The following is a 27,928-nucleotide window of genomic DNA, read 5'->3' on the forward strand; positions in this document are numbered from 1 at the left end:
GTTTCGTTTTCCTTTTTTACATGTCTTGAGATTTAACAGCACGGCGGCGGCGTTGATGGAGAACCCAAATTATGATACCAGATTATTTATAAACACGAACAGCCTCTCACAACCTAAGAAACCAGGTATGCCTCCGTACCGGAAGCCGTGCTTTTCCTCCAGCAGTCTTCGATCCACTTGCTCCAGACCACAATCACCCTTTCGCTCTCACTGTCCGCCCAGCCCTCAACCTGCGCGCACACATTGTCCCGTACACGTCGAGCACAATCGGGATCATCGCCGACGATAACAGCGTGCGTGACACCGCGATGCAACGCAGCTTCCACCACGCCGCCACCGAAACGCACATAACTCTCGAGCCGCAGCTGGTCTCTGTACAGGCCAGCCTGCACTGCAGCGCCCAGGCCGCCGGCGGCATCCACAGGCGCAGCCTGGCAGAAGAACACGGTAGTGCCGCTGAAAAGATGGCTTTTGAGGCCTGCGCTGATGTTGTAGCCGCGCTGCGCCAGAGTGGCGAGGAACGCTGTGTGGTTCGAGGGCACGGCTTCGGCTTTGGGCATGCGGGCAAATAGGTCGGTGAGCTGGGCAACGGAAACGTCGCGTGCGAAGCTGTCGCTGTACATGTCTACTGTGCCGGGTACTTGGGCTTCTGTGTTGGGGGTGGCATGAAGCAAGTGTCGGGGTCCTTCGTAGGGTAAGATCGACCCCCCACCGGCTTGCGCAACACAGTCCAGCACCCACTGGGGTCTCACGATATCAGTACCGCCCTTTTTTATCGCACTGGCCACTTGAACCAGCTTTTTATCGGCAATCAGAACCATAGTGGCTTCCGGCACGTCACCAGCGCGCTGCTTGATGATGCCTCCGTGCGCTTTGATCAGAGCTTCTAGTTCGCCCTTTGTTGTCTTGAGCGGCTTTGCGGCGTCACTCATGACACAAAACTTGAGCCCGCTGAACAGACTCGCATTTGAAATGTCAGCTGCCGCTCGCTTCTTTGTCGCCGTCTCATCCTCGGCGCCAGCGATGACCAGTGCTCGGCGGGGACGTTTAGCTGTCGGGCGTGTACGCTTGCGATTCTCAATCGTCATTTCCTTGTTGCGCCTGATTTCATCGTCAACCCTGGCGTTGAGAGCATCAAACTCGTCTATGCTCAGTGCCATATCCCATGATTTGTCCAAGCGAATGCGCCGCAGCCTTGGAAACCGCAGCGTTTTGCCTTTGGCATAAGAATCAGTTGTTGTGACACTGGCTGCTTTGACCTCCAACACGATAGATTCCGACGGTCGAATCCATACATCAGGTCTCTCAGCCTGGCCCGAGACGCCACCCAGTTCAATGAATTCTGTTGGTGGGTTTTTGGGATCCCAGGCATGCCATTTGCCTTCAGTATGATGGCGCATAGTCTGGTAGTCATCGGCATTGAAACCGCCGCCGACTTTGAAAAAGCTCCAACACTTCTCCCGTCGTGCACCAGCTTTTATGTGGTTTTCGCTGGCTCGCAGACCACACAGATAGCTGGCCAGCATGTTACCGCGTTTTCCAGAGCCGTAAAAGCCACCAATGACGACACAGTCAAGGGCCTCGCCAAATTCATTCATGTACTCGGGCTTTACCTTGAGCCAGTCATCATTGCGGCTGTTGAGGCGGTACATGGAGCGCGGATTTTTGAGTACGAGACCTTCGGAGGACCTGTTGATCACATCTCGTAGTGCTGGCTCAATGTCAGCTGCCGATGAAGTTACTATGTGTTTGTGGATTTCCAGCCGTCGAAAAACACCCTTGACTGTCTCCATTTCGCCGGCCTGGTCATTCTGTATACGGTGTGGCTTGATGACACGCTCCAGAGCGGCCCATCGATCTCGGAGCGTGTACTTGGTTAGGTCATGGCCATTTAGGTGGAGCAAGTCAAACACGCAGAAAAATGGCTGGTGGCCTTTTTCATTTTCAGTGCGCCTCTTTTCTTCGAGAGCTGCGGATTTAAGAGTTCCAAAGGGTAGTATAATGTCATTCTCTGGATCCCAAGTGATCATCTCGCCATCAAGAATAATACTTTCGACTTTGTTGTCAAAGCAGTCTTCAAGGTGCTTGGTCAGGGCAGAATCTCGCTGGGCAAGAGTCTGGCCATAGAGATATGTATAGTCTTTCGTCTTGCGTGAAAACCAGTGAAACCTTTTGCCCCCTAGAACACTAGAATCAGCCTCCATGTGCATTTGAATGCGCTCTCCGTCAAGCTTCTCTTCGATCCAGAATTCAGAATCATTTTCTTCAGGACGCAGGTACTTGGCCAAACGGTCAAAAGACGCTGATGTCTGATACTGGGCTAGCTGCGGCTGGAAGCACTGGCCCAAAGTTATGCCTGTAACTTCTTGGTTCAATGATATTGTGTGGTCCCATAGCTCCCAACATATGCGTTGCAGACTTGATGACACATTGAAGAGTGCTTCAGCCTCACGATGCCACAGATTCAGCAGCGTCTTTTCAGTCGCGCCTACTTTCATGTGCTTCAAAATAATGCGTATGATCCACAGTAACTCCTCAGGACACATGTTGTTGTAGAAGCCACGAAATATTTCAAGGTTTTCAGCCTCGCCAGATGCGCCAATCAGCTTGTCTAACTGTTCGTTGACATCGGCTATAGTCATTGGGCCAGGCTCTATGCGCATGGGGCGCTTAGCAAGGACTTCATAGCAGCGGGCAGGAAAATCGCCCGCCATGCGCGCAGCCATCGACTGGCCCGGGATTTTCCAGTGCAAAAGGCTGTACCCATCCTCCGAGTTCTTGTCTATTTGCATGAGCTTGACGAGTAGCCTCCCAATGGCGTTTTCCTTCAAGCCGTACACGCCGCGATGGCTGTCCTTGTCTGGCAGAATCAAGCGCATGGCGGGGAAGAAGTCGTTGCCGACCTCTTTGCGCCATCGGCTGATGAAGCCATCAATCACATGCCGCTTTTGCTCATAGGGCGTGATCTTGGACGCATGAGTACCGCGAGCTTTTGGATGGCTCCCTTGATCTGTAGACCTTTTCTGTATCTGCATAAGCGGATCGAACAGGGCCGTGTAGAGCTCGGAGAAACGCAGTGTCTTATGAAGGTTCTGTGGACGATTGGCAAATCTATAAAGATAGCTGTTAGCATGCAATAGTAGGAGGACTCCCAGACAAATATGGGCCACTCCCAGACATCGTAAGGCAAAGAAAGGCCAGGACAAACACGCTTCTTTTGTAGTTGGGGGTCACTCAGGAGAACAGCATATTGGCGGGCATCTTCTTCTACTGCCTCCAGATCGGGTCTTGCGGTATCTGGAGGACCAGCCATCTTTGAATCCGCGTAACCGAGAGTTTAAAATGAGGGTATATACTGAGCAGTCGTTGATGGGAGTTGTCCATCTCGAGCATCACGATGAGGGTGCCCGAAATGCAAGATCGGCTGGCAGGCGGCAGAAATGTGTCACGTGAGGTCAGGAAGTGGGGTGTAGGGTTAATACAGTCAGCTCACGCGGGTAAATATGGGTCTCTCATGGCCATGCTTGATGATCCTTCAGGAGAACCTGCGAAAGTGAGGGGCCGCGGACTTTATTCCGGCTTCTCTTGGCCTTTTTGTTCTTGATATATTTTGGTGTCTTTATTGTTCAACTGACATGAGCGCCACGCAAGAAATAAACTTGATTTGAATATTGAGACCACCATCTCCTTGCTGACAACTACCCAAAGACGCGCCGCGGCGTCTTACGCCATGACGTCATGGATGTCTCGCGGCTAAGACTCCCGCGCGGGACTTGAGCCTTGTTTCCACACATCAAGTAAACAAACGCTTTGATGCCGCGCGGGAACATGACAGCATGTTTCTAATCGTGCTGCCTTGCTGGGGGCGGCGCCCTGAGAAGGGGGGGATTTCGTCCGGTTTTTTTCATGTTTCTTCCGAGAGCGTTCTAGAATATGGCAAATCAGATGATAACGCCGGCTATGTCTAGGGCCTGGCAGCCTGCACGCCATCTGTTGTTCATGTTTGCCATTTTGGTGGCGCCTTATGCACCTGCGGACCGTCTGCCCTGCATAGACTATCCATACATACAATCTATGAAGCCACAGTTATTGGACAGTGTGTCGTGGCAAGATAAACGCACCCACTGGCCTCAACACCAAATTCTATACGGACTTTATTCTTGCTTTCCCGCCGCGCCCCCCCCTTTTGCTTATACAAGCCCTAGCGCGCGGCATTGTTATTTGGTCCCCTCCATCGGCCTATTTTCAATCTCTAAGCTCGGTAACCCGTGAAACTCTGGCGCGGTCCGACTTACAAATAGCCCCCGCTAACTGGCCACTGCCGTATTTAGGACTTCTCCTACGCCCTTCATAAAACATAGGCTTCTCTTTCTATTTGACTCTGTGGCTTGTTTGCTATGCTATTGTCTACTTCTTTTTGGACCTCAACCTCTAGTTTAACCTTCTTCAAACGCGCTTTCGTCGGTCTTCTTGCTGCTCAAAGTGCCCGTGTTGCCTTCCACTACGCTTCGACTCAATCTCATACTCTCTCTCATACACCCGCTACAACAATGCCCAGAGCTCCGGTTATCTGTATTAGCCACGGCGGTGGTACGTCAGATTCCTTACTCTTTTGCTGTGGCTGAGCCATGTTTGTCTCGCTAACCCTAATTATGATGTAGGTCCCCTTCCCGTCATGGGCGACCCTTCTCAGGAAACTATCATCTATTCTCTGAAGAACAGAGTGCCCAAGATTCTCGGCATTGGCACGCCAAACCAGCCCCGTGCAATCATTTTGATTACTGCCCACTGGCAGACCACCACGCCCACCATTTCCTCTGCAAAGAAGCATAAGCTCCTGTACGACTACTACGGCTTTCCTGACGAGTGTTACAAGCTGAAATACGATGCCGACGGCTCGCCTGAGATTGCTCAAGACATTGCCAAGGCCTTGACTGCCGAGGGATTGATTCCTCAGCTTGACAGCAAAAGAGGTCAGACCACCGGTGCCAATTATGCAACCAAATTGGTGTACAACAGCTAACCTTTGACCAGGCTGGGATCACGGTGTCTTCATTCCTATGCTGCTCATCCACCCCGAAGCCAGCATCCCCATTATTCAAGTTTCCGTGCTCGAAAGCGAAGACCCCGCGGCTCACTTCCGCATCGGAGCCGCTCTCGGCAAACTACGCGACCAGAACATTGCCATTCTCGGCTCCGGCTTTGCCAGCTTCCACAGCATCCGGCTTATGTTTGACATGATGCGCAATCCTACGAGCGCAAATGCAGATGTCACGAGACACAAGAACCGTTCGTGGGGAAAGGCGCTCAACGATGCCGTCGGTACCATCGACCGCTCAGACCGGCTTGCGAAACTGAGCAAGTGGCGCGAGTTCCCCAGCTCTTATGACATGCACCCGCCCCATGGTGGCGATCACTTCATGCCGCTGCTAGTCTGCGCGGGAGCTGCCGGCGATGAAAAGGCTGAAAAGTATGCTGATGCTTTTCTTGACTTGGATATCGACACATTCTACTGGGGAGCCGAGCATGTAGATTAAGGGAGGAGATGATAGAGACTGTTGCATTTGCATCTCGACTACCATTTAGATGATTAATATTTATCATGATTGCATTGAACTGATCTAGGACCCTTGTGACTTGTTTGTCTCCAGATATTTAGCCTGCTAAACCCGGTTGAAGCTATCAAACCCCAAAAGTTCTCACACTCAAATACACCAGCCGATACAGTCGGCGCCGCCCAATTTCGGATCACAATCGTCATATGGGTAATCGAGGCAAACTTGGTCTGCTTCTGGGCACGCAAAGCCCGCAAAGCCGCTGCACATGTTTCCAGAGCTCAGGCTTGGCAAGCAGATTTTCGGTGCGTCTTCTGATTCGGCGAGTGGGTTGGGCGTGCAGGTGAAGTTGTCTCCACAGTCGGAGCTGGTTTCGTCGCCGATGCAGGTCTTGTAGTCGAGCGTTCGGGCGCGTAGACCGGGGCTGCTTGCTGGTGTAGGGGATGATAGTGCCGCGGAGGCGAGGAGCATGAGGGAGATGAGATGCATGTTTTGTATTGGAGAGTTGTGTAGATGGGTGGAAGAATTGTCAGAAATGTAGAAAATGGCAACACAATGGATTCAGGTTAGATCCCGCTTAGTCGGAAGATCTGGCTTATATGTGGGTGCCAAGAACTATTGAGCAGCACTGTCTCACGCAAACCGCCCTGTCTCTCTTGAAAAGTAAGCAGATTCACGCCTGGCTGCAATGAAGGGGTTTAATCATGGGACTTGAGTGTCGGACTATTTCAGTAGTATTGCAGAGTTTGGTTGCATCTGAGGAATGCGGAGAGGATCTTTTGACGATTGGTTTAGCCATGATGTATTCATACAGTCTGGTATCACTTGATTTTTGTTCACGCCCATCCCACCCCTTGTTGGCGCTTAATATCCAGCCCGGCTTTTGAAAGGGTCTCCCTGGACTGCATTATCAGCTCGAGATAACCAATAGACCTAGGCCCCTGTCTTTATGCTTCTTTGACATGGGTAGGTTTTGGGCGGCTAACATGGTAGCACAAATATCACGAAACATGCTCCTTCAGAACGGTTTTGCCCGAGCTTTGGTATAAAATCCAGACGAAGTATCACGTCAAAGCAAACCTTTTGATGGCCATTTCTTCCAAATATCGTGAATTTAAAAACACCAAGTATATTTCTTGATTTCCCCCCTTTTTGTTCATCTGTTGACCAGAGTTTATTTTACTGCACATATAATCATCCTCTTGGATTTAGCACGACTGGCTTCGTGTGAATCTTTGCATCTATTTCTCTATACATTCTCTCTATCCTATTCAGCAATGGTCTTTACACGCAACATCCTTCTTACCCTGATTCTCCTCCCATTTTGCTCTCTATCCCGCGCCACACCCACTATCTATTACAGAGCCGTTACTCAACTCGACCAAGAAGCTTTCGCGCAAGCTCATCAGAGGGACAATTCTGCAACACGCGCCTTTTCCAATGCCCAACTGCAAACTAGCGATGGCCGTTGTGTTTTTATAGACCTGCTCTCTGGAGACTTCCGTGCCAACCTTTTACCCGTACAAGTTGGTGTCTGCAGCGGATCTGGCCGAAGCTGGGATGTCATCACCAAAGGTGAGCACATTCTCCAAGACGGCCAGGCTTTGTTGGTGAACGCTCTGGTAGGTTATTCTCTTTTATAGTTATAGTTGTTGACGTTATAGGTCTGGAGACTGTCAACTAACGAATTAATCCCTTAGTCCGAGGGCTGCATTAGCCATGACCCCCGCCGCACCACAAATCAGGTTCACGTCTTTTCCTGTGGCGGTCGTGCCGATGGCTCGGGCACTGTGTCTGATTCCCAGATGTTTGCCTTTAATTCTTCGAGCCAGCGAATAACTCTAGCTCCTCATAACCAGCCTGCAAGCTGCCTGACTGTCAATGGAGATCTAGTGCGGATTGCGGATTGTCAAGCAGGGAATGCCAACCAGCAATTCACCTTGACTAATACTGCACCGGAGACTACAGAGTCCGCAGCTCAGTCTAGCCCTTTCACGTCTCTCTCTTCTATCCCCATCTCTTCACCACCCATATCTGCTACTGATCTATCCTCATACACGCCTACCAGTAGAGTGGTCTCTGAAATCACAAGCGTAGTCGGTACACCCGCAGCTGAGACAGAGTCCAATAGCAAGTCTAGTGTGACCTCTTTCTTTGCCTCCACGATCATCAGCATTCCCACTGTAAACCCCACCTCACTAATACCCGTGTCCCGTGCCGGTGGCATACTCCAGCCCAGTGCCGTGGCTGAATCGCACAGATTTGACGCCAGCGCCACGCGTGCCTTCACCAACGTTTCTATTAAGACACCTAGTGGCCAATGTCTTTTTATTGATCCGACAGCCGGCGACTTTCGTGAGAATCTGATTCCTGTCCAGTTCACGAGCTGCAGTGGCAGCCCAAACGAGAAATTTGACTTTATCGTTTCTGGAAAGCACAACGACCAACCGGGTAATACACTCATTGCGAGCTCCTTGACTAACGGGTGTATCGGCTTTGATGACCGTAGGGCCCCGGAAGACCAAGTCATTGTCTTCTCGTGTGGAGGTAGGGCTGCCGGCGAAGGCTTGACTGATTCGGCGCAGCTGGTGCCGTTTACCGGGGGAACATCGTTTGTGTGGGCGCCAGTAGGAGGGGAAAACGAAACATGCTTGGTTGGAGGCCCTATGAGACTTGTAGGTGCCGCATGTGACGGTTCTCCTGATCAAGTATTTACGATTGAACAGTAGGCTGAGTTAACTTAGCTAGAAAAGGTTTGTTGGTTTGTAACTATTAGTTCACTATTGGATGTCTACTGATATCTTGCCTTCGTTTTGTTTGTTTCTGTGAACTATTTCACGTCTACATACTGTTATTTCGCAGCAATACGAAGGCATATTTCAGACGGAAGCAGTTAGATGATGTCATCTTCCAAACTACACCCGGGCGGTCAGCAATTGCAGGTGCGCGTAGACTTCAAGCATCTCCTGTGACTTTTTAGGGTCCGGCATTGAAGCCAGGAGGACTCTCTGTCCAGCGCAGCCCGGGGGCGAACCTGCGGGGTTCCAGGGTTGGTTACCTGGTGTTTTTGGTTTGCAACAAACCGCGTGTAGTCTAGTCTAAAAGGCCACCGGCTCTCGGCACGGGGGTTTGTCCCCGGCGGATTACGCGTGGTTTTGTCCTCTTGCGGGCATGGCCGTTGCTGCATTTTTTTTGAACGTTTTCCCTCCTCTGTAGTTGGTGGACGGGAAAAGGACCCCCCAAAACCTCCTCATGGAATCCTTCTCGACATCTCCTTCCGATCCTACTACCTCGTCTCCTCCCAATCTAACCTTCCTCTCCCATCTCTCTTCCACTCTCATCTCTCCTTCAAAATCCCGCCTTCATGTCTCGGTGCTGGCAGTGGGTAGTGACTGGGTAGTCTCGGGGCGCTCGGGCTGTTGTCTTTCTTCAAGGAACTTGAGATTGCGGCGTAAAACGCTGGCAACGTGACTTGTTGCTTTTGTTGTTTTCAGAAGCTTGTCAGCAAATCTCTGGCTCCACGGCCTCGGCAGTGCCCTGCATGTCCACCAGTGTCCTCGTTCCTTTGGCTGGTTGCAAGCTCGGCACCCGCGTGGACAGTTGTGTTCCCATCGGTCATGGTACTCGTCAAAGTCACCATCTCCGGTTCTGGCGGCCAGGATGTGGCCTAGCTCAATCCTGGTGAGGCCGTCGTAGCGGGAGACACGGAAGGGGGGTTCGGCGGGGACACCAGTTCTCAGTGGGCGGTATCCTTTTTGCTTCTGCCACCATTCCCCGTATTCGAGACTTAGACGGTCTCGCCTCCATCTCCGTGCTCCGGCCAGGCTGACGCGGGGTTCCGTTGTCGTCTGTTGGCACCCCAGTTTTGCTTGCGCGTCTGCCAGTTCGTTGCCTTCCAAGCCCATGTGGCCTGGGACCCACAGCACATGGACTCTCCTCCCAGGACTCTCGCTCGCCCAGCGGCGAAGGGTTGTCTTTGTCTCATCAATAACGTCCTGAGATGTGCTGTTTCTGGTGGATGGGTTGCGGAGGCGGTTCACTATTCCTTGGTTGTCCAGACAAAGCCAGATTTCCTCGGTACCTTCGCGCGCCGTGGCCCGCCTCGCTACTTCGAGAGCGCCAATCGCCTCAGCGTCGGCCACTTCCATCCATTTTCCCAGAGCTACGTGCCCTTCCTCTAGCGTAGCCCCATCTTCCGTAATCACCCAACCCGCGCCCGCGTTTCCATTCTCGTGCTTCGATCCGTCGGAGTAGGCAATGATCGTTCCCGGGGTGGCCATCTCAACTTCCGCTCTGTGTGCCTCTGCCTCTTTTTCCTTGTCTAGCCACGTTCGAGATGGCATGTCTGGCCCAGCTGCGTTTGGCCTGAGTCTGGTGTGCTTCTCCATTTCGGCAGGTAGCAGTTTTCGCAGCCTCTCCACCACTGGATTGTACTGCGGCCCTCGAAGTAGATGCTTGTCGTCGAGTCTGTGCCATCGTACCGCCTCTCGTCTCTTTTCATCTTCTAGGAGGAGCCCGAAAGGTGGAAAGCTTGCCGCATGGTGTATGCATTCTCTTGGCGTGGTGCGATACATAGGGAGAGCCGCCCGTAAGCATTTTCTAAGGGCAACATTTATCTTGTCTGAGGCCGTTTTTGTCGTTTCCGTCCCAGTCCAAGAGCTGGCCGCAAAGAGTGCCTTGCTCAGAGCGCACGCGCGTACCGCATGGAGCATGCTTTTCGTATCTGCTCCCTTATAGCAACCGGCCAGATACCTCAGGCCGTTCGCCACTCGGTTGATGCCCGCGGTCACGTGCGCGATGTGCTTGTCGAAGAGAAGTTTGGCGTCCAGGTGCAGCCCCAGCCATCGCATCGAGGTATTAGCCGGGGTGGGTTCAATCGTGCCTAGACCCTCCACTGTGACGGACGGATTTCCTGCGACCTTTCTTCTGCCCTTGACGTGAAGCAGTGTTGACTTTCCGGGGTCGATCTCCAGTCCATTGTTGGCCATCCACCTCAACACTTCCCTCATGAGAATTTGGATGGCTTCGCAGTTCTTGCTAAAAGCAGGACCACTAACCACCAGAGACCCGTCGTCTGCGTATCCGAGAAGTGCGGGGTTTTTCTTGTACAATGGGGCCATGAAGAGCATGTACAGCACTGGCGAGACCGGCGAGCCTTGCGGGAGGGAACCTCCTACAAGGGTTGTGGCGACGCCTCCTTCGGTGCGCATGCTTGCAGTCCTATCTTCCATGAAGCTTCTGACCCATCGGCATAGCTTCGTTGGCCAGCGGTTCTCAATCAGGCGGTGCTCCATTCTCGCTGGGTCAACTGCATCAAAAGCTCCCTTGATGTCGAATGTGAAAATTGAGGTGACCTTTTTCCAATCCTGGGCGTCCTCGATTCTTCCACGGAGCTCAATGAGCATGTCGGTAACGGCCCTTTTTGGCACGGCGCAGATGTAGTTTCTCGGGATGGTTTCTCTCTCTATCGACTCTTCCGCGAGTCGCCTAGCCACTGCTCTCTCGAGGCCTTTGCCCAGAGTGGGGAGAAGTGAGATTAGGCGATACGAGCGTGGTGCTTGGCGTGGGCGTCCTGGCTTCGATATTGCCACGAGGTCGGCTTTCTTGAATGTGCTCGGGTGGTGTCCGCTGTCTAGGCATAGGTTATATAGTCCCGTTATCAGATTACCTAGAGGTTTCCACGCCCTTTTCCATACCTCGTTGGGGATGCGGTCCGCTCCCGGCGCAGTGTTCGCAGGTTTCCAGATGGCAGCCTTCACCTCGTCCGAAGACAGAGGGGGCCACTCAATTGCGTCGGGGTTGGGCTCCTGAAACCGCCATTCTGAGCCTGTGTGTGGCTTAGTATGGGTTTCGAGAAGGAGAGCCACGGATTCTGCTGTGCAGGTCGTCTTCGTACCGTCTGGTCTCTGCAACAGTGGAATACGTCTGTCGGTCTTGTCGTTGGCCCATTTGATCGCGCGGAATACATCTCTCGTTTCGTTGAATCCGTTGATGATCTTACTCATGAGGGCCCTCTTGGCCTGGACGACCGCCCATTGCATTGCCTTTTGCTTCTTGACGTATGCCGCTCGCAATGTGAGGTCTCCCAGTCTTTCTCGAGTTTTGTCGCGTGCCTCCCTCATCCTGGCGTTGCACCGTTTGCAATTTTCGTTCCACCATGGTTTGAGGTCGGTGTTGGGTGGTGTTTTCGGTGTCGACACATCCAGTGCCCTTCCCACTGCTGCGACTAGTCTCCCGGCAAGGTCGTCCGCTCTGTCTGCTCCGCTTCCGCTAGCGGTGAGCAGCCACTCCAGGCCGCTGTTCTCTCTTGCGCACTCCGCCACGAAACGTTCTATATCCATCTTCCCTAGTCTCCACCTTGCCTCTGGTCGTTTTCGAGACGCTCTCGCTTCTATCTCTAGCTCGAGTATCTCGTGGTCGCTTGTGCTTCCGGGAACAACTTTCATGCGGGTCTCCTATTTCACTACCGCCGCGTGCGGCACCACGACCAGATCTATCACCCTCCCGGCTCTGTGCGTTGGTTCGTCTCTCTGGTTCAGCACAGTCAGCCCTTGGTCAGTCAGCCAATTTTCCAGGGTCATCCCGTCGTTGTTTTCTTTGTCGTTGGCGTCCCATGTACCGTGGTGGGCGTTGAAGTCTCCCAATGCAACCCATGCGTGTTCTTTTTCTGTAAACATCAGTTCCTGCAATCCCTCACCGGCTCACAAGCACCTCTCCGGCGCATTGTACACTCCCAAAAGCCGAAGCACGCCCTTTGTCGTCTTGATGCGGATTGGACACAGGTCCGGGTGGGCCTGATTTGTTTCAAGTGTCTCGATGTCTTTCCGCACGTAGGCGATGCTCCGTGGTCGATCCAACCATCCTTCTCTCGGGCTATGCAGAGTGAATTCTAGGTGGAACTTCGTTTTGTCCTTACGCGGTCCAATCCAGGGCTCCTGCACAAACACGACGTCTACCCGTTGCCTGACGGCTTCGCGTAGAGTCAGTTCATGGTTAGGTCCCCCTCTTCCCACGTTGACGCTCCATACTGTTAGGTGTCCTAACATTCATCTCGCTGGGAGCGTTCTCGGATGACCTCGGGCCGCGGAGTCGGCTGCTCCGCCGGGGAAAGTCTCTTTCTCTTGCGAGCCTGGTTGTCGTCCTGGGGGTTGGCTGGCGTGTTTTCCGTTGGCTTTGGGGTCGTGCGATTCGGGCGAGTGCCTCGCTTGCAAGCGGGGTCCCCTGCCGAATGGTCCGGAGCCTTGCACACGATGCATGCGGCGCGGGATCCAGCGTGTTGCCCCTCTCTGTGGTCTGCGCTCCCGCACAGGCGGCACCGTGGCTTTTCTTTGCACCCCGCTGTCGGGTGTGTCGCCCAGCAGGTACGGCACAGCGGCAGTGAGGGGGTCCGGCACTTCTTGACCGTGGCCGGGTTTGAGCTCCCCTCGAATTTCACACTGTTGGGGAGGGTCTGGCCCTCGGGTAGGTCCACTGCAATACGGAGTGTGGCGTCCATGTACTTCTCGGTTTCGAATTGCCACTTGATGGATTTCACTTCTCCACCGGTTTGCTCCGTTATCTGTCCGATGAACCATTCTTCGTTCTTCTTAGTCACCGGTCCGTTCTCGCCTACGACATAAAAGTCTGATAGGCCAGTGATGCGTGCATGCGTCCATCTTTTGTCAATTTCGCACGCTTTCGCCCCACACGCTTCCTTGACGCAGTTCAGCTTCTCGGCTGACACCGCACCCTTGGTCGTGTAGAACGCCCAGCCCGAGTTCACCTTCTTGATCTGGATCTCGGCGGGCTTGCCGCCAAGGACCTTGGCGATCTCGTTGCTGGCGTCCGCTTCATTTGCGGCCGCTGGTCCTCGGACAAAAACTCGCACTTTTTTCTCTTCCTCTGTTGTCGTTGTCTTTGTCTTGGGCTTGGGGGCAGTCTTTTTTTTCAGGGTGACTGCTTGTCCCTTGCCACCGTCGGCCTCTGCCGCGGTGCTTGCGTAGCTCCTGTTGTTGTTGTTGTTGTTCGTGTAACCCGGTGTGGGCTTCGGGGCTTTGGCAGACCCTTGCTTGTCGTTCTTAGGGTTGCCTGAAGGGGCAGGGGTGGTGCCACCTTGGAGCTTCTGGAGCATAGCTCTGAACTCCTGGGACACGTGTCCTGCCAGCTTCCTCACGTTCGCGTCGCCTTTAGCCATGGCGACGGCTTCGTTGCACATTTCGGGGATCTTTTCTGCGAGCCAGAGGTACGCCTCAGCGCGCAGTTCTATCTTCTTCATCTCTCCTGCGATGTGCTTTCTGGCCATGGCGAGATTGCGGTCTTTCTCGGTGGCCGCCCCATGCTTCTCGTTCTCCTTGGGGGTGTTGGACGGTGTCGAGCCCTCATTCTTCTCGATTTGTTCGTCGGGCTTGTCGACAATCATCAGCTCCATTGACGAGCTGGTCGGAGTCTCTTGCTGGGCGTCGTCGGTCTCGGTTTCTGGCTGGACGTCGTTCGTGTTGACCATCTCAATGTCGACCTCCGTGTGCGCGTCCGTTGCGCTGATCGTGGGCTGGTCTTTCGCGGGTCGCGCCACCTGGGCGCTTCCTGGTGCATCGTCGCACTCCATTTCTGGATAAGGGGATTGTTCTCGATTGATTCTTGTAAGTCTGTGGTCGTTTCGCTGATTGACTGTTACCAGTATGGTGGTTCTCGCGAAAGTTGTTGCAACGTTGTTGTTGTTTTTTGTTGTTGTTGTTTATTTTTACGCCGTGTGCCAGGGTTCACTGGTCGAATGGGCGTCACAGGCAGCTAGTCCACCTGTGAAAAGAGTATAACTATGAAAAGAGCAGGTCTGCACCTGAACGAAGAGAACAAACAGCTGGAACACGGAGGCTCGCAGCCTCCAGAGCGACCCTAACGTCACCCCAAAGGTCCCAGTAAAACAAATAACGAAATACAAAGAACTAGACAAAGGAAAAAAAAATTAGAAAATGGCTCGGTCTTTCTGCCGGCCTATGCTTGGTTGATGAGGCGTTGCCGCCCGGGGCCCCTCTGTGCCAGTTTGTCGACTCTCTCGGCCAACGTCTTTGCCCCTCGTGCCGTCTTTAATAGACGCTCTACCCATGACCTGCTGTATCTTTTCTGTAGGCCTTTGCATGTCCAAACGTGTGAGCCGTCTTTCTCGGCCCCGCATCTCTCGCACCCTAACGGCGTGTTGTGCTCGAAGCGGACGTGGTACTTGTCTAAGTCTCCATGCCCCGACCTAGCCGCGAGGACTCTGCCGACGCTGACTCGGTTGTGCTTTCCGGCCGTAGCCTTCCATGCCACCGGTGCTTCCAGATTTCGCCCGGTGCTTTTCCACCATCGATCTGTCGCTGCTTGGAACTCCCGCTTGCGCCATCGTTTCAGTGCAGCCAAAGTCCACAATGGGTTGGGCTGGGCTGTTTCCTCTGTAGTGGCCTCTTTCGCCAGCTGGTCCGCTCGCTCGTTTCCCGGGATGCTTCTGTGGCCTGGAACCCACCTAACTTCCCAGCTTCGGCCTGGGTGTCCGTCTTTCCACTTGCGCATAAGGTCCCTTGTTTCGTCTATAGCTTCCTGCGAGGTGCCCCAAACTGGGAGCCTGGCGTTCAGCCTATCCACCACGCTGCGGTTATCTAGGCAGATGACGATTTTGATGTTCGCTGTGTTTGCAGTGGCATTGACTGCTTCGGCTGCAGCGTGTCTCGCCGCGATCGCCTCCGCATCCGCAACCTCTGCCCCGACCCCCAGATGCAGTTTGCCTGTGGCCAGTTCTTGCCCTTGCTTGATCAAAGCCCATCCTGAGCCGGCGTAACCTTTGGAGTCCTTGGACCCATCTGAGTACGCCCACAGAATTGGTGAGCTTTCGTCTGTGATCTCCTGGGTGTGTCTTTCTGCTTCCTCCAGCTTCGAGCCGTAGGCCGTCCTTCTTTCCTCAGGGGCGGGAGCACCGCCATATCTGGCCCAGCAGTTGAGCTTCGTGTATCTATTCGGTAGTGTGCCCAATATCCAATCCGTCCATCCGTCGAAAGCGTCAGGGATATGCACTCCGTGCTTGTACTTGGCTCTCCTGATAGCCTCAGCTCTGATAGTGTCGTCAAGGATCACCGTGATCGGCGGGGCCCCGACGGCGTGGTGTACCAGGTCCGCTGGCGTTGTCCTGTAGGCGGGCGCGGCTGCTCGGTATGCGGCCCTAGCTACCACGTCCATTTTCCCGGTGATGGTCTTCATGCGCTTGTCATCTGACATGTTTCCTCGAGGGGCTGGCCACCAAGTGGCTGCCGCGTAAGTCAGGTTTGAGATCACGCATGCTCTTGTCGCGTTCACCATCGCCTGGACTTCTGCTCCCTTGTAGCACCCTGCCAAAATCCGCATCGCATCAGCGGCCTTGCGAGCTTTCCTCATCATCACTTCCGTGTGCCCTTTGAACGTGAGTTTCTTGTCGAAGTGTACCCCCAGCCATCGTAGGGCGTCCCCATTCGGCGTGGGTATGACTTGGGATCCGTCTGCCATCTTTGCTGCTGGCCCTTCTGTTCCCTTCTTGTGGAAGTGTATCAGTGCCGTCTTTCCCTGGTCCAGACTAAGTCCGTTCGCTTGGCACCAATTCTCCACACCCTGTAGATCCCGCTCCAAGGTTCTGGTAGTCTCCTGCAGGTTCCGGCCCGTCGCCAACAGACACCCGTCATCTGCATATCCTCTGATCATCTGAATGCGGTATAGGGGACACATGAAAAGCATGAAGAGCACCGGTGAGACTGGCGATCCCTGAGGCAGAGTCCCTGGGAGCATCTCTGCTGGCGACACCTCATCGTCTATCCTCATCCTCGCTGTCCTGTTTTCCAAAAATGATTTGACCCATCCACAGTAAATTGCTGGCCACTTCTGTTCCACAAGCCTTTTCACCATTCTGTTTGGCGTGACCGCATCGAACGCTCCCTTGACGTCAAACGTGAGCATCGATGCCACCTGTTTCTGTTTCCATGCGTGTCTAACCTCCGTCACCAAGGATAGGGTCAGGTCCGCCGCCGCCCGTTGCGGCACCGCTCCAGCGTAGTAAGGGTGTATCACACCTCTTTCAAGGGCCTCCCTTGCTAGTCTTCTTGCCATCAATCTTTCCAGAGCTTTCCCAAGCGTAGGGAGCAGTGAGATTAGTCTAAACGACCTCGGGTTGTTCTTGTCGGCCTTACCTGGCTTTGGAATTGGCACCAGGCAGGCGGTCTTGAAAGGCTTGGGGTGATGTGTTCTTTCGATGCACAGCCTAAAAAGTCTAGTGATGTGTTCTCCCAGTCCTTCCCATGCCAGCTTTAGAGCCTGGTTAGGAATGTCGTCTAGTCCTGGGACCGTGTTCTTAGGTGCAAACACGGCGCTCTTGACTTCTTCAACCGTGAGATCCAGTGTGAAGGGGTGGCGGTCTTCCGGTATCGTCGGAGGTGCCACGTCCGGCAGTCTGTTTCTCACATGCGCTTCCAGCAATGCGTCGGCCTTTCCCGCAGTCGTCCTGGCCAGCGTCCCCTCAGTTGTGCGGACCGCCGGTAACTCGGTGCGCGTGGTGCTTCCTGTCCAGCCCACGGCTTTGTAGATTTCCTTTGTCTGGGCCATTCCGTTTATCTTGCCGTTGTAGAAGGTTGCCTTTGCTCGTTTAATGGTCGCCAGGTACTCTCCTCGGGCAGCTTGGGTGATCGCAGAAGTGCTCCCCAGGGCTCTTCTGGCTGCCAGTACTTCTTTGTGTCTGTCCTGGCACTCACGGGTCCACCATGGATGGTCTCTTCCTCCGTTCTTCTTAGCCTTTGTCAAAGCTGCCTGGGAGATGCTTGTCAAAATTTCCTCAGTGAGTCTGTCCAAGTCAACGTTTCCTGTTTCTTGGGTCGTCCACCACCGGTCAATTCTTGTGCTCTCGGTCTTTGCTCTGTCGAGTATCGCTTCTGGTCCATCTTGTGCAATTCGCATTCTCGATCGGTCGTTTTTTGTCACGGGGGCTCTCGTCAGCATCAGTTCCAACAAGGTGTGATCGCTTCCCACATCCACCTCGTCATGTGACCCAAACCATCCCACCTTGCTGTAAAGCTCGCACCCTATCACTGAAAGGTCCAAAACGCCCCCTCTCGCGTGTGTTGGTATCCCGGGGTCATTCAGAACCACCATAGATCCGCTCTCTACCCAGTCTACCAGCTCTTGTGCCTGCGGTTCTCTTCCTTCGGGGGGCGCTTCGCCATCCCAGATTGGATGCCTTAGGTTGAAGTCACCCACTATTATGGCTTTTCGGCTTGGTCTTGTTTCCATCAATTTTTTTGCTGCCTCACCGCAGCGTTTGGATCCTCTCGGGGCGTTGTATACATTGGTGATCCGTATCTCTCCTCCTTGCGTCTCCACCACCAGGCTTTGAATGTCCGGGTGTGGAGGTTCCCATTGCAGTCCACGTGCCTTCACATCTTCTCTGCAGAAAATGAGAACGCGTGGCCTTTCTATCCAGTCATCGGTTGGCGCGAATAGCCTGTATCCTGTTATAGACACAGTCTTCGGTCTGTTCTTGTCTCGTACGAAATGGGGCTCCTGTACACATATGACATGCGGGAGGTGTTTGACAGCAGCGCTTGCCAGTGCCGCCTGTGCATTTCGTCCTTTGCCGAGGTTCGCCTGCCATAGGAGAAATTTGTTGGTTTCTCTATTCATGAGTAGTAGGGGCGTCGGTGATTTCCATGTCGTCGGTAGTCTCCGCTACCTTCTTCTTGTTGGCCGCCGTGTCAGTTCCCGGAGTCGCTTTTTCCTTTCTGACCTCCTTTCCTGTCGCATTTCCAGTCGTCTCCTTCTCGGCGGGCGATGGGCCTATTTCTGTGCCCCGTATTGTCGAGTCCGCCCCCGCCCCGCTGGCTTGCTTACGCTTCCTGTGTTGCAACGTTGAAATCCAAGCGCCATAGTTTAGGAAGAGTATAAATAGAACAACAACAACAACAACAAATGTAAGGTCTTGTGGTCTAGTGGTATGATTCTCGCTTAGGGTTCACCCTATAGCACAGCTTGCGAGAGGTCCCGTGTTCGATCCACGGCAAGACCCCAAGCCTACTTTTTACCCTGGAGCGCTACGGTCTTTGTGTAACGTTTCACGAAGACAATCTCGCCGCAGTCAGACACCTGGTGGTCGAATGAAGGTTGTGCCAACAGACCGCACCTGAGCCGACCTCTCGAGGCTCCTAAGAAGGCCTGGAAAAACCTTCTTGACGACACTGAGCGCAAGCTCGCCCGCGCTGTCCTGACAGCACTTTCTGGTCACGGAGACTACGCAGACTACCACCGCCGTTTCAATCACTTGAACGCGGTGCTAACCTGCCCCCTCTGCGACGCCGAGACCACCCCGGAGCACATCTGGACCTGCCCCCGCAACCCTCAACGGATGCCTAAGGGCTTCTTCCAGAAGCTCATAGCCACCAAGAGTGGAGCCATCTGGCTGGCATCTAAAGCGGCCAAGAGTCCTCCGGTGCTTCTAGCCCACCGCCGTGCGGTAACGGGAACGGACCCGCAGGAAGGGGACTCCCCAGTTCGCCCTCCGCCCGACCCTCCACCGCCTGGTCCGACCCTGCCCGGGGCAGCTTAGCCTCTGGGGCACAATCTTTTTTTGCGCAACCGCGCTGCCAACCCTCTGGCGTGAATACGCCGCCAACCCCCCCTTTTTTTTTTCTTATTTTGCACAAATATTTTTATCACTACATCGGCGGTGAGGCCAGGACTCTGGGTCTTGTTTGGGGCCACGCGGACGAAGGACAGCCTTTGGGCTGGGCGGGTGGACACACTTCAGTCATTGCACTTTGTGTGTGGGGTTTCTTTTTTGTATGGTTTGGATTTTGGACTCTGTTTCTGTATGTAATGTTCTGGTAGCTGCGTGCTGGACCACCTCTGGCCTCAGCTAGCATCAGGGCAGCCCTTGCCCCGCCAAATCACCCGTTGGGGCTCGGCGACACCGCTGGAGGCAGGCTGGGTATACTCAAAGGGCTGCTCCCGCACAGGATTGCTACGAGCCTCCCTACCAGGTGTAGGTGAGTGGCCCCGTCAACCCGCCCATATGCCCTAAGTGACAAGGAGGCCACAGCCGAGACACACCTAGAACCTGTCCGGTCCTCAGCCTCATATGATCTCTGAATCTACATAGATGGATCTAACAATAGTGGGGGCATGGTCGGCGCTGGCCGGGTGATCATCCGGGACGGTGAGGTCCTATGCACGAGCAATTGCCCGGTCCCATATCGAACGGAAGTGCACGGTGTCAAAGTGCTGGCCATTGCCAAGGCCCTAACAGAGGTGGACTCGTGGGAGAAGCTATAGTGCCGTAAGGTCTGGATCTGCTCTGGCAACATAGCAACGGTGAGACGGCTCACCTCCCAGATTGTCAACCCCGGGAACCTTCAGGGAGCACTTCCAGCGCGCCTAAATCATCTGCACAAACTGGATTCACCCGTCCCCTGAGCAGCTTGATTGATTGATTTGATTTGATTGTCTTTATTTTACCTGTCTACTTGTGATGATGATGATGAAAGTCTTTATTTACCTGTCTACTCGCGAGGTATTCTCGGCATACGACAGGGGACTACAAGTAGTACCAGAAATTACATACAGAAACAGAAACCTAAAATCCAAACCATGCATACAGAAACCCCCCGCACAAAGTGTAATGACTAAAGTGTGTCCACCCGCCCAGCCCAGAGGCTGTCCTTTGCTTGTGTGGCCCCAAACCTGGCCCAGAGTCCTGGCCTCGCCGCTGATGCAGACCAAACATAAAAACAAAAACAAAGGAAACAACAAAGGGAAGTACAAACAAAGAGAGAAACAAGTAGGAAAAAGGAGGTGATGGCAGCGCAAACGCGCTAAGGGGGAGACCCCGAGGGTACGCCGTCTCCAGATGGCAGAGGGAGCGTGGGAGGGGCCGCGTCTTGCGCCTGCGTGTCCGGCCTCGTGCGGCGGTGAGCCAGCAGGGCCGTGGGGGCTTTGGCTGCTTTGGCGGCCAGCCAGCTGGCTCCGCGCTTGGTACCGATCAACTTCTGAAAGAAGCTGCTGGACACCCGCTGTGGGTTGTGGTGGCAAACCCAGATGTGCTCCGGGCTCGTATCAGCTCCGCAGAGGGGACAGGAGAGCACGGCGTCCTCGTACTCGAAACGGCGGTGATAGGCCGCAAAGTCGCCGTGTCCTGACAAAGCTGTCAGCACCGCGCGGGCGAGGTTGCGATCGGTCTCGTCAAGGAGACTTGTCCAAGCCTTCTTCGGGGCCTGCACCGGGCGGCGCAGGTGAGGTCTGGAGTTGCGACCCTCTGCCTCCCACCAGGCCTTCGGTGCGACCTGACAAAAAGGAGGCTACGCAAAAAAAAAAAAAAAAAAAAAAGCAGTCAAGCCCGGATATGAGCAACACTAAGAGTAACAACTATCGTGATGAATGGGGTCGAGAACATACGAAAATGTAGAAAAAGATTTGGACAGTACGGGAATCGAACCCGTGACCTTTCGCAGTTTCGCAGAAGGTGCGAAGCAAACGTTATACCCCTAAACCAACCGCCCGGTGATGACGTTGAAGCAGCCCGCAACCAATAATATGTAGCACAAATCTCGGCGGTTTTTTTTTTTTTTTCTTTTTTTTTCAACCTTCCCTCCTACAACCCTCGGGGGGTACCTTTGAGTTCAAGATGCCGCCCCCTCGCCCAAAGACGAACTTTCCCCTTCGTTGTGGGTTAGAAGAGCGACCAGCACATATTCCCAATGCTGCTGTCCTTTCTTTTCCGTCCTGTCTGATTTCGGTCATTCTCGATGAATCGAGTCGTGAGGCCCTGAGCCCGCCTTTTTCCCCTCTCGAGGGATGATCTTGCCGACGACCGCCCCCTCTCGCAACACTTCTCGATCGCCGGTCTCTCGAGCTCCCATCACTCAACTCGGGGAGCCATACTCACACTCGATGGGCAGCCTCTTTTGAAGGTTCCGGATGTCCGACCCGCGGCGCGGGGATCTCGACGCTGTGCTCCATCCATAACACACGCCGCGATTACGTCCAACTTTTTCTTTCTTTCGGACACTCGATCGCCAGCCCTTTTGGAGGCTCGCTTGATCTCGGTTTGGCTTTTTAGGCCCCCCTGAACACGCCGGTTTTTCCCGGCGAACGAATGTTGGTGGGGATGGTAGCTCCACACAGGGCTTTGTTGTCGTGAGTCCACTTTTTGGGGTGCGTTTTTGTGGAAGTTTTCCTTTGTTCAACGGGGAGGTGGTATCTGGAGGACAAGGTGATGTCGAGGAGGATTCCAAGAGGAGGAGAGTTTGCGGAGTCCTGTTCCCTTGCGCCGGCTACAAGAGGAGGAAAATGACAAAAGTTGCAGCAACGGCCATGCCCGCAAAAGGACAAAACCACGCGTAATCCGCCGGGGACAAACCCCCGTGCCGAGAGCCGGTGGCCTTTTAGACTAGACTTCACGCGGTTTGTTGCAAACCAAAAATACCAGGTAACCAAACCCTGGAAAGGTAGGTGTGCCCTCGGGCCGCGCTGGACGGAAAGTCCTCCTGGCTTCTACGCCGGACCCTAAAAAGTCACAGGAGATGCTTAAAGTCTACGCGCACCTGCAATTGCTGACCGCCCGGGTGTAGTTTGGAAGATGACATTATCCGACTGCTTCCGTCCGGAATATGCCGTCGTATTGCTGCGAAATAACAGTAGGTAGACGTAAAAGAATAAAATCAAAATCAAATCAAATCAAGCGTTTTTTTTCTTAGGCTTCTGCCCACAAGAGTCAGATGGGTGCCGGGCCACAAGAACATCACCGGCAATGAAAGAGCCGACCGGTTAGCCAGAGGGGTTGCTAGGACTGAAGTCGGCGGACTTGAGATGTCGCTCTCCAGGGCAAAACGGTGGTGCCTAGAGCAGACCGCCACAGAGTTCAAGACGTGGTGGGGGGCGCAGAACGGGCCGTCCCATATAGACAAGCCAGAGCCCGTCGAACCCTGGAAGTTCAAGGACTACAGAGAACACGACCGACTCGATATTGGCACATTGATGGCAGCAATTTCTGGACACGGCGACTTTGCCACGTACCACCAGAGGTTCGAGCACACCGGGGCCGCTCACGATTGTCCGAGATGTGGACAGGAGAAGACCCCATGGCACCCGTGGACGTGTGACTCGATCCCACAGAGGCTACGGCTGACGGAGAGACTCGTTAAAAAGCTTCTCCCTACAGTCAAAGGATGCAAGCAGCTCCTCAAGAAGTTGAAGAGGGTGAGAGAGGAATGAGCAGCTGCGATGGCGTTTGGCGTGGTGTGATTTTGTATTTCTGTTTTGTCTTTGGATGTTTTCTTTCGTGTATTACTTGCTTTTTTTTTGTTTTGTTTTCTGATTCCTTTTTTTTTTCCTGTTCTTTTTCTTTTTCATTATCACAGTCTTCATGTATCCCCCCTGATGTATCCTGCGCCAGGAGGTGCTTATCACCACAGGGAAATCCCGAGTCGGCATCTACAGTTTCTTCGGAGCTGGGAGACTACGGTCACCAAGGCAGTCCGAATCGGAGGATCCCGGCAGTCGGTTATGCCGCTGTCAGGTTGCCAGGACCTGCCTGGTCATCTTATGAGTGTTTGGCGAACACTCCGAATGATGTAAAATAGATGAAATGAAATGAAAAATAGGCTCCTGCCCAAGACGATACCTAGCCCTGGCGGGGTGAGACCTGCAAAGGAGAGACCAGACGACCCCATGGAGATAAAGGGCGACAAAGACAAGGGGGTAGCCCGACACCTAGAGGACCTACGCATGGCGTAGCCTGATACGGTGTGGGCATACTCAGACGGGGCGAAAGTCAAAGACGGCGGCGCAGGGGCCGGGTGGACCCTGGTGGTAGACAATACGACCTGCGCCGAAGGTAGCAAACCATTGGGCACCTGGCAAGAAGTGGCTGACGCTGAGGCAATCGCAGCCCTACACGCCGTGCAAGCGGCCCACGAGCTACCGCAAAAGACAACTGGCGACCTCTACCTGTGTCTTGACAACAGGGGCATTGTGAACCGTCTGAACGCAGAAGAGGGCGACCTGGGGACATCTCAAACAGCCATTGACGAGATGAGGAGACCACTCGCAAGCTAGAAGCTGACACAGGACGGACTCTTTACGCTTAAGGCAAGAGTAAGATGGTACTGGGCCATAAAAACATCGGCAGGAATGAAAGCTGACTAGTTAGCTAGAGGGGTTACTGATACTTGATGTACTCGATATCTTGCTGTCCAGGGCAAAAAGGTGGTGCGGGGAACAAGCCGCCAGCGAGTTCAAGATGTGGTAGGGGGGGCCAGAATAAACCTTCTCATATGGACAAGCCACAAACAGTCTAACTGTGGAAGTTCAAGGGCTACAAACAATACGACGGACTCAATGTTGGCACACTGATGATAGCAGTAATCTCATTTGAGCTCAGAGACTACCGCCACTAGGATAGCCTGAGGAAGAAGATCCCGGCAGTTGGTTATGCCACTGCCATGTCACTAAAAGCTGTCCAGCCATTTTGTGAGTTTTAGAGACTCTCTGATTGATGTGGAAAATATGAAACGAAATGGAAATATTGCAAAGTAACAGTAGATAGATGTTGAAATAATACCAACAACATGTCAAATTCAGGAAATATTTAGCTGACAATGAGCCTTGCCAAGAAGCTTCTCTCACAGCCAAGTGATGGAGGCAGCTCCTCAAAAAGCCGAAGGCGGTCATGGCAACTGACAACATCCTCCTACTCGACCTCACTCTTCCTCCTCTAACTTCTCTCAACCCCCTTCTCATTACCGCCTCTCCTGCCAACCTGGGCTGCTCTGATCGTACACCCAACCGTGCAGCCGCCGTTGTCGTCGTTGTTTCCATCGTCGCATTCCTCGCCGGCCTCAACAATGCCGTTACCGCAGACACTCATGCAGCTCTCGGGGTACAGGTTACAGACACGCTGGGTGTCAACCACGGAAGGGTAGATGGACAACGGGGGGAACTTGATGCCACTCTTAGGCTCCAGGGTGTTACCATCAATGTCAAGAGAACTGCAAGCGGCAAAGTCAATGTGCATAACAGAGTTGATATCGTAATCTCCCATGGCCTCCATGTTCATGCTTTCAATGTCAAAGGGGACAAAGTTGCAGCCGTAGCCAGTGCAGGAATAAGGGCTACAGTGCACAGGATCGCTCCCCAAGTGCTCGCCAGTCTTGGGATTGAACTTGGTGGTCCAACGGATGCGGTGGCAGAACAGTTCAATGTACCCATGTCTATCAGGGCGCTGGTGCTCGTGAGCAAGACCCAGAACTATTGTTGGAGGTTATTGTTAGCACAAGGGGTTGAGAGACGTATAGTTAGTTCAAGGGGGAAAGAGGCTCTTACGATGGCCAATCTGATGAACGTAGTCACGAACAGTGTCGGTTGTGCCCAGAAGTAGATAGTTGGCTGCAGGTTTGGTAGTGTGACCGAAGCTGCTGGTAGTCAGATTTCCTTCAACATCCTGAACGACCACAGGTCCCAGGGCATGGCTACTAGTTCTATAGCCCTCCAGGGTGAACTGCAACCAGGGCAGCTTGGCCTTCCAGATGCGCATAGCCTCGTTGAACATTTCACTGCGAAGTTGCTCGCTGGCCTTGTCATACCAGTAGTACTTGATCTCACCATCTTTCCACAAATTGTGTTCGTTATTCGGAGTAGGGTGAAGCTTTTGACCCGGAAGAACCATGACGGCATGTATGTCGGCACGACTGCCGTGAATTTCGTCACCGTTGATGACAACGTGACCCTCGTAGTCAAAGTATGAAACACGGCGGTACACACTCTTCCATGTCTTGCCAAAGAAAGACCAGGAGTTGAGAAGGTATTTCAAGTTGGTGGTCTCTGTCTTATCATCAGCGACCAGAAGACGATCGAAACCCTTTGTCCAGGCCAGGACAGCCTCGGAGGTGACAGCAGCGGCGACAAGAGCGTGGATCACCAACTATATATACAGCCAACCTTGCCTTCAAATGCTGTCAACAGCTTGAACTCTGAGAATATGTATAGGTGCTCCCACCTTCGGGATCTCGCCAATGTTGCACGGCACGTCCCTATTCCGATGAGATCTTGTTGGCAACTAACCTCTTCTGAAAGGACTCTGCTCCCGTCCAAGCTCAAAGTCTCAACCCACCCCCGCTATACCTGTTGGGTTTTGCGTCAATACTCAGCGGTCCTCTGATGTATAAGTACATGCGGTACGGCTAGCCGCCACATAGCAACGATATCGCGCATTATGTGCTGGTTGGCATTGCCGAACAAAAGCACTGACCGCGCCAGCAAGTAAAGATCGAGATGAATGAAAACGACAAGTCCGCAAGTATGATCCAAGAACAAGAACTGGGTATGTATATGGCCTGCCAGCAAGCAGCCCTCAATATTAGCCGAGATCGCGTCTATTTGACGCTAAACGCCAATATTAGCTCGTATGCCCAAGTGTACTTGAACGTGCTTTTTTTGCGTCAAGTCTCTCCCACATTCCGTGCAGGACATCTCATGACAGGGAAATGACCGCCAGGGGTTTTAGCGTCTATTAGGGATCGGTTTGAAGAAATAGGCTCTTCATCTTGCGCTCCCATACGCGGTTGACACAGGCCACTTCACTCTATGTATGTGTGCTCTTGATTTGCCAGTCTCTCCCTCCCAGCACCAGATAGATAAATTCTTCAAGGCATCTACCCCCACCTACCCGTACCACGAAAAGGTGTTCTGTCGCATCGAGCGATTAACCAAGGTCTTTCGAAAAGAGAATGGACTATGTCTGCTGCATGTACTGGCGCAGGCAAATATTTCACAAGCGCGTGGCTCCGATTTTGTATATGGCCCAACATTTGTATGTGATCTGCCATCTTCTTTGGTTTGATTCTAGAAGGCTCCGAAATTGAGACCTCAGAGTCTTGTCGTTCCTGTAGCTGTGTATTTTGCATATCCAAATTTGTTCTTATAATAATTGGCCATCATCTGGCCATCATACGTCCGACGGATGTATCTTGCTCTTCATCACACCCCGTCTAGAGCACATGGGAATCCCTTCCCTGAATTTCTACAGCCAAAGCATTTGGCACCGGACTAATCAATTTCCAAGCCACTTCCAAAGCTAAGGCTACATGAAATTGGGCTGTTTTATCTTTGGTACTGAAAACTAGTCTGTGATTCATCCATTATTCCATATCTCTTCTCCTCTGGGGGAGTGGACCCTACTATTAACGGTCATATTGCCAGATTTTTCCTCCGGCTCATCGACATTTCCGTCACAGAGCTTCAATAATTTCTCACAGCCACTTTAATCATTACTTTGAAATCTTGGTAACTATATTGAACATGAGCCCACCGTCATTCTTTCATGTTTGTTTGTGTAACCATCAAATACACAGATGCAAAAAGTCAAAAACATACAACACCGGGGATTCCCACGTGGTCACCCACCGTAGTACTAGTCCGGCGCTCTGTAGGTTAACTAAGGGAGAGCGGACGGGATCCCGTGCTTTCTACAGGCTATGGTCGTATGTGGAAGGCAGAGGCGATGTTTCTCTTCATAAGGAACTTTGGTTTGAGATTTGACTATTTTCCCACCTGTACACCCCTCTCGATGGGACAGGCGGAGAGTCCTCCGGGTTTCCACGCCAGTTCCTTGAGCGCCGCAGAGGCCCCTCGAAGTCTACGCACACCAGCAATCGCTCACTGCTCAAGAGTTGCTGTGGAATATGGAACCATCCAACTGCCCCTGAGAAGTGATGGTAGGTAGAAGTTGAAAAGTTCACTCAACCAATGAAAAACTATACCTATTCTCATTTTCCAAAAAGAATATAAAACTTTCTATATTAGCGGAACGTTTGCTCGTTCATGAGGGGCGGGGATATGTCGTGGCTAGGCTCCGTAAACTGAATAGAGGCCGGCTTAGACATCAGACTAAACACCGCTGTTTTCTGTGTTCCTGGCTAAGCAGGGTATTCTCAGCCCGGGGGTTGGCCCCAATGATGCGCTTGAGCTCTTGCACAAGCCCAAGCGTGATATAACACATGAAAACGAAGCCAAGCTTGTCGAATTGTTTGTTGACGTCCAGACCAAAGATGTCGCAGTCCTAGGCTGAATAGCTAGCAAGTTTTGTGTGCTCGACTTGGGCAACCAGGGCGTTTGTCCAGCAGGGGCAGCACTACGTGTAATGACTGCTGGACCGCGGAGGCTTTCATGCTGGTTTACGCGAACCGGGACCAGCACAAATATTTTTTCACCAGCGGCGATATCAGCCACTGCCATGTTGCAGACGGTCTTTAAAGGAGTGGTTTCTGTTACCACGCCTTTTTTGACCATTTCATCACCTTAAACTTGTGCTTCAGGCCAAGTTACATGACATTAATTTAGTGTGTATTGGAAAAGCTATCCAC

General features: G+C 53.0%; 9 protein-coding genes across 9 annotated transcripts; 3 read left to right on the plus strand and 6 right to left on the minus strand.

Moving 5' to 3' along the window:
• Positions 1 to 113: 113 nt before the first annotated feature.
• On the minus strand, positions 114 to 3,313 carry BROUX77_000894 (uncharacterized protein; the record flags this gene model as incomplete). Its single annotated transcript, XM_073753548.1, has 2 exons — positions 114 to 3,111; positions 3,171 to 3,313. 2 exons carry the CDS (start codon positions 3,311 to 3,313, stop codon positions 114 to 116), a joined length of 3,141 nt encoding a protein of 1,046 aa, XP_073609129.1.
• A 1,237-nt stretch (positions 3,314 to 4,550) lies between these two features.
• On the plus strand, positions 4,551 to 5,537 carry BROUX77_000895 (uncharacterized protein; the record flags this gene model as incomplete). Its single annotated transcript, XM_073753549.1, has 3 exons — positions 4,551 to 4,590; positions 4,662 to 4,973; positions 5,035 to 5,537. The coding sequence occupies 3 exons, from the start codon at positions 4,551 to 4,553 to the stop codon at positions 5,535 to 5,537; spliced, it is 855 nt and encodes a 284-aa protein (XP_073609130.1).
• Positions 5,538 to 5,705: 168 nt separating this feature from the next.
• BROUX77_000896 (uncharacterized protein) lies at positions 5,706 to 6,044 on the minus strand (the record flags this gene model as incomplete). Its single annotated transcript, XM_073753550.1, has 1 exon — positions 5,706 to 6,044. The coding sequence occupies one exon, from the start codon at positions 6,042 to 6,044 to the stop codon at positions 5,706 to 5,708; it is 339 nt and encodes a 112-aa protein (XP_073609131.1).
• Positions 6,045 to 6,832: 788 nt separating this feature from the next.
• On the plus strand, positions 6,833 to 8,284 carry BROUX77_000897 (uncharacterized protein; the record flags this gene model as incomplete). Its single annotated transcript, XM_073753551.1, has 2 exons — positions 6,833 to 7,177; positions 7,256 to 8,284. 2 exons carry the CDS (start codon positions 6,833 to 6,835, stop codon positions 8,282 to 8,284), a joined length of 1,374 nt encoding a protein of 457 aa, XP_073609132.1.
• A 633-nt stretch (positions 8,285 to 8,917) lies between these two features.
• BROUX77_000898 (uncharacterized protein) lies at positions 8,918 to 9,835 on the minus strand (the record flags this gene model as incomplete). Its single annotated transcript, XM_073753552.1, has 1 exon — positions 8,918 to 9,835. The coding sequence occupies one exon, from the start codon at positions 9,833 to 9,835 to the stop codon at positions 8,918 to 8,920; it is 918 nt and encodes a 305-aa protein (XP_073609133.1).
• A 41-nt stretch (positions 9,836 to 9,876) lies between these two features.
• BROUX77_000899 (uncharacterized protein) lies at positions 9,877 to 11,677 on the minus strand (the record flags this gene model as incomplete). The annotated part of the gene is made up of 3 exons (XM_073753553.1): positions 9,877 to 10,059; positions 10,256 to 11,382; positions 11,452 to 11,677. The coding sequence occupies 3 exons, from the start codon at positions 11,675 to 11,677 to the stop codon at positions 9,877 to 9,879; spliced, it is 1,536 nt and encodes a 511-aa protein (XP_073609134.1).
• A 917-nt stretch (positions 11,678 to 12,594) lies between these two features.
• BROUX77_000900 (uncharacterized protein) lies at positions 12,595 to 14,139 on the minus strand (the record flags this gene model as incomplete). Its single annotated transcript, XM_073753556.1, has 1 exon — positions 12,595 to 14,139. The coding sequence occupies one exon, from the start codon at positions 14,137 to 14,139 to the stop codon at positions 12,595 to 12,597; it is 1,545 nt and encodes a 514-aa protein (XP_073609135.1).
• A 3,956-nt stretch (positions 14,140 to 18,095) lies between these two features.
• Positions 18,096 to 19,119, plus strand: BROUX77_000901 (uncharacterized protein; the record flags this gene model as incomplete). The annotated part of the gene is made up of 2 exons (XM_073753557.1): positions 18,096 to 18,158; positions 18,652 to 19,119. 2 exons carry the CDS (start codon positions 18,096 to 18,098, stop codon positions 19,117 to 19,119), a joined length of 531 nt encoding a protein of 176 aa, XP_073609136.1.
• A 5,163-nt stretch (positions 19,120 to 24,282) lies between these two features.
• Positions 24,283 to 26,261, minus strand: BROUX77_000902 (uncharacterized protein; the record flags this gene model as incomplete). The annotated part of the gene is made up of 4 exons (XM_073753558.1): positions 24,283 to 24,815; positions 24,891 to 25,488; positions 25,564 to 25,597; positions 26,233 to 26,261. The coding sequence occupies 4 exons, from the start codon at positions 26,259 to 26,261 to the stop codon at positions 24,283 to 24,285; spliced, it is 1,194 nt and encodes a 397-aa protein (XP_073609137.1).
• Positions 26,262 to 27,928: the final 1,667 nt, after the last annotated feature.

Source organism: Berkeleyomyces rouxiae (genome assembly GCF_048999995.1).
Source record: "Berkeleyomyces rouxiae strain 22BRR77 chromosome Unknown BrBRR77_ptg000001l, whole genome shotgun sequence".
Lineage (NCBI taxonomy): Eukaryota > Fungi > Ascomycota > Sordariomycetes > Microascales > Ceratocystidaceae > Berkeleyomyces > Berkeleyomyces rouxiae.